The sequence below is a fragment of the Mugil cephalus genome, chromosome 8 (assembly GCF_022458985.1).
Source record: "Mugil cephalus isolate CIBA_MC_2020 chromosome 8, CIBA_Mcephalus_1.1, whole genome shotgun sequence".
Classification (NCBI taxonomy): domain Eukaryota; kingdom Metazoa; phylum Chordata; class Actinopteri; order Mugiliformes; family Mugilidae; genus Mugil; species Mugil cephalus.
In genome coordinates, this window is record NC_061777.1 from 21,804,593 (window position 1) to 21,809,273 (window position 4,681).

At 37.5% G+C, this 4,681-nt stretch overlaps 1 protein-coding gene across 13 annotated transcripts in view; it reads left to right on the forward strand.

Moving 5' to 3' along the window:
- Positions 1–3,866, forward strand: part of arvcfb (ARVCF delta catenin family member b) — a 190,415-nt gene extending 186,549 nt beyond the window's left edge. For all 13 annotated transcript variants that reach the window (XM_047593063.1, XM_047593069.1, XM_047593067.1 and 10 more), the window contains one exon: positions 892–3,866. Coding sequence is in view for 2 of the 13 variants with exons in the window: in XM_047593069.1 (XP_047449025.1) it covers positions 892–897 (6 nt within the window). In the remaining 11 variants the exon portion in view is untranslated. The remainder of the gene's footprint in view (positions 1–891) is intronic.
- The last annotated feature ends 815 nt before the right edge of the window (positions 3,867–4,681 follow it).

Consider the following 4,681-nt stretch of genomic DNA (forward strand, 5'->3'; position numbering starts at 1 on the left):
GTTTGATATGACATGCACATTTAACAGATTCCATCAGTAGTAATAAGCAAGTACCCATTTGAGGACATTGGGATTAAACGTCCCACTCAAAGATGATGCTCAGTTTTTATAATTCTTAGGTCTTTGGAGAATTTAACAAAACATATCAAAGAGGCTCAGGTCTCAGGAGGCTAATGGTTTGGTTACTAGCACTGTAAATTATAATAAAGTAATGACACAATACCAGATAAGTTAAAAGGTAGAACTAGGTTGACATGATAAACTGGTTAGCGTACAGTTGCATGGATTGTCAAGTCCAAAAAGTCAGATTGCTTTACTGATACATGTATGATTTGATGGTGATCATAGTGCCCAGTGGAAAATAGTTGCCTCCTGTGATTGGAAGAGCTTCATATTTTGTTCAGAGTAATACAACAGATGTAAAAATATAAATAAATAAATAAATAAATAAATCTGTAGCATGGAAAACCAAAACAATAAGCTGAAAGGCACCCCTCCTAAATTACATAAACATTCTACATAAACATTTTATTGAACTGTGGAAAAGGAAATATGATGAGTGTGGCTTTTAAGATTGATTTGGTCTTGATTAGGACCAAACTGCCTTTGGACTGAGTCTGTGTTGGGAATTTATCAAGTGATATAAAAACAAAGTGACACATTTTTGTTATGGGCTTTGGTGTAATAGGATTTGTATACTGTAATAAATATGTAAAACACTACCAGCCTTTAAATCACTGCACAGTGTTTAACTTACCGTTAGTCAGGGGGAATGATAATGTTGGGTTCGGAGTGGGCATGCGGAATTTGAACTGAAACTCTCTGTTGTTATTTCAAACTGAATAGATGGAGCGTCTAACATTCTTTCTGTCTCTTGCCCGTGTGCTTCAGGCTTAAAATAGCAACGGAGCGACACCCCTGCGAGAAGAGGATCTCTCATATCACCACTGCCATTTCACATGGAGCTCATCTTTGGAGTTGGACTTTGTACAGAAAAAGAATAAAGAAAAAAAAGATTTGTTCACAACAGCAACTACCCAGCAGCAGCCAGCGTTCACTCATGCTTTTCAGAGAAAAAAACAAACAAACAAAAAAAAAGACACTACTCTTACTACTTTGTCATATCTACATTCCCACTGGACATCATTTGAACTTTACAGAGTTGACTCTTGTTGAGATTTACCAGTGACAAGAATAGGACTGAGGCTGGTGCTGGAGGAGGAGGAGTGAACGTGATGAGCAGATACCATGGAGTAAAGAAAGTGACTGGGAAAGGAACGTGTGTTGGAAGGACTGGAAGGGAACTTGTTGGAGCAGAAATGGGAAATAATTGTTTTGTTTATCCTTTTCAAAGTTTTCAAGTCTGTAAGATGTCTTTACTGCAAATGTTATGTGTCTTGGAGAATTTTACTTTCAGGTTGTTGTCAAACTTTGGTATTTTGATGTGAACAAGTTTGGATTGGTGTGTTTGAAGGTCACAGGATGTTTGTTTTTGGTTTGAGGGGATGGATACAGGAGAAGGAAAGTAACCGAGCCTAAGAAAAGAGCTGTAGCATACAGTAGTGGATAAACATGTACTCCCAGCAGCCTGCTCTCATGAACTTAAATCCATTTGGGTTCACTGTGTTTTTTCATGAAAAAAAGTGCACTGAGATGCTTTGAAATCAAATGTGTGATTGATGTCTATTTTATAAAGTGAGGATTCTGCAAGTCGTAGTGTGAAGGAAGGCAAGTGACACAATGAGTACATCTGATAGAGTTTCTGTTCACATTGCATCACACAGATAAGCTAAAATGGAAACGGACAAAAGCAACAAAGACTTTCTGTTTCACTATGGTCAACACATACAAGCCAAATGGCAAGTTGACCTTCACTCACAGAGCCGTGGTTACTTGTGTAACCACTCAGGTAGTGCAGTGATTGCGTTTCACTGGTTTCCTGGCTGGTTGCTGTTTGTCAGTGATGTGTATCAAAGAGGATCTAAGGCGTTTTGTTTATAAATGATTTGTGAAAAGAAAGACAGAAGTTTGCTCTCTTGGATAGATCTAAAAGCATTTTTTTTATTTTTGTTGAGTTTTATATAAATGTATATTAGGGTCAAAAGAAAAAAACTGTAAAATGAAAAAAAACTACAAAAATGTCAGACTTCTTAGTTGTATATTAATATAACATTGTTTGGAAAGCACATCTCATTTGATAAAGGATCGCCGTGTTTCTAAGCAAGAAATAACCATATAACTTAAATGTGTGTCAAATATTGTCGAGTTACGCCAACAATCACCTATTTATATTTTCTATTTGTCAAGAAAGATCACAGAAAACAAGAGTTTATCTGCAGTGTTCTTTGTAAAGGTGATGATGTTTTTTCTGGCAGCCCTTGCGTCTTCGTAATAGGCATCCTGGATGGGGTCAGAGGTCAGACAGAGGTAATTGAAAAGACGAGGTGGCAGTGTTAATAGAAATCCCGTCGATTTTTTTTTTTCTTTCTTCATTTGCATTTAGACCAAGTTCTCACCAACCCTCCTTTGCTAGTGCATCTAAAAGAGGAATAATTCAGTTGTGAGCATGAAGAAAAATCTGTACAGATGTTTATATTCTATTCTTTCCAAGTGCCGGTTCTTTTGTGGTGTCATTTGGATATTAACTAATTCATTCATGTGCAGGAAGAGAAAACAGGCGGATGATTGGATGTGGGCGGAGGCAAAACTAAGACGTTGCATCGCACTGTATAAATTAAAACGTAAAGATTGGTCATATAGTATATATTTTTACAGTGTTATAGAGTGCTAAGTTGAGACGTAGGGAAGTGGATGGATGCAGAAACATATTGCCATTGAAGAGAATCCAGTTAAAGGTGGTATCACTCGTGTCATCAAGGCGAACGGCATGTGCCTGCGTTGAAGTCTGATTTTTTTTCTTTGTGACGTATGTGACTTTATAAAGCTTGCATATTTTACACGGTGTTTACAAAGATGTGCGTTGTGGTAAAAATCAATGAACTACAAAAAAAATCTTACTGTATACATTTTAATTTCAGAAGCTAAAATCGTTACGATACCCAGCATCCCTTTTGTGTGTCCTCAGAAGTGTGTGCTATCATTGGACAAAGACCCATATGACTGTCTACTCCTAACTGCACTACGCAGTACCACAACCAAAGGATCTGGAGTTGAATTTACATGAATTCACAAAAAGGGTGTTTCTGGTTTTGTGAATGTGCAGCCCATTGTACATTTACAAAATAAAGAGCCAAGCGACTGTGCTGTAAGCAAAAATGGACACGGACACACATAAAATCAAACAAACCTACCTGTGTAGATATAACTGATTCAAGACCGTCAAAATAAAGTAACTGTACTACTCAGTAGCAGATGTGTTTGTACCTATCATGTGCCTTAACCTTTTCCATGGTAGATAAAGATAAGTGTGTTTTATATAACTTTATTCCTCCCCTTTCAACTGTCATCTCTTCCATGACCCCTGTTCACCTTCTCACTCTGTGGCAGCCTCCCCTCATCCTTCCCTCCACTCACCTCATCACTTCGTTCATCCTGTACCCCACTGCCCCCTCCTCCCCCCACAACCAGAAGTAGTTTAGACTGTTGGTGGGTTTCTGCCTTGTATTACATTGTATTATAAACTTTTAAAATGATAGAGTCGTTCGAAAAAGGGTTTTGATTTCCTAGAGGAGTAAAGTTGTTAATGCTTTGGTAGCGAGCAGAAGCGATGCCACAGTGACAGAATGTATTATGTTAATTTTACTAATACCCAGAGGCAAATATTACGCTTGTTAAACATAACGGAAAAATACTGGTTTGTAGAGTATACATTTGGTGTGTTTTCAATAAATCATGCCTGGAAAGAAGGTGTTTCTTGTGACTGTGTCTTATTTTATGTGATTAATTTTCAGCAACACTCGGATGTCTAACGTCACGTCAGCAGCCCCAGGTGGCAATAATGCTTTTTACAACCCACTGCAGACCTTGCAAGGTCACGTCACGCAAATTATAAAAGTACAGTTGAATTTAGCTCTCGCACTGATTGATTTACAATGTGGTAAGACTTTACTATCATCCATGCGAAAGATTCCCAGTTCTTCCCAGAGGAATCAGAAAATGCATAGATGCAAATCAAGGCCAAACCAGAGTTTTCTTTGTGGCCGTATACCACTAGAGGGTAGTAAATAATGTGTCCAGACATCTTTATATTATGAGCACAAATTCACATGGCAAGGCATACATTCCTTCTTTGGTTTAAAAACTGGTCTGTGACCTGAAATGCTACATGGAGTTGTACATAGTTATATTATTTTCAGGGAATTAGTATTTGTTTATTAATATTATCCATATATGGGGAATACTAACAAATAATAAAATATAGGCCTTCAGTATATGTGCATTATCATTTCCTCCATATTCGACCTATATGGATGCAATTAGGATTAGGGTGTTCCCTCACTGTCTAGGCAACATTGTATTTACTTTAGTTTCATAATTTCACTGATTACATATAGCTATGATTATAATATAGTATGTAACGATTTCATCAATGTTACTGTCGAACAGTTTTATTTTAATTTTGTTGTTAGTTTGTGTACTATAGGTACTAAGCGCGCAGAATCTGGTGCGCGACTATTTTTTCAGGCAATTCTTCGGCCACCATGTTAACCGTCCTGGGTCC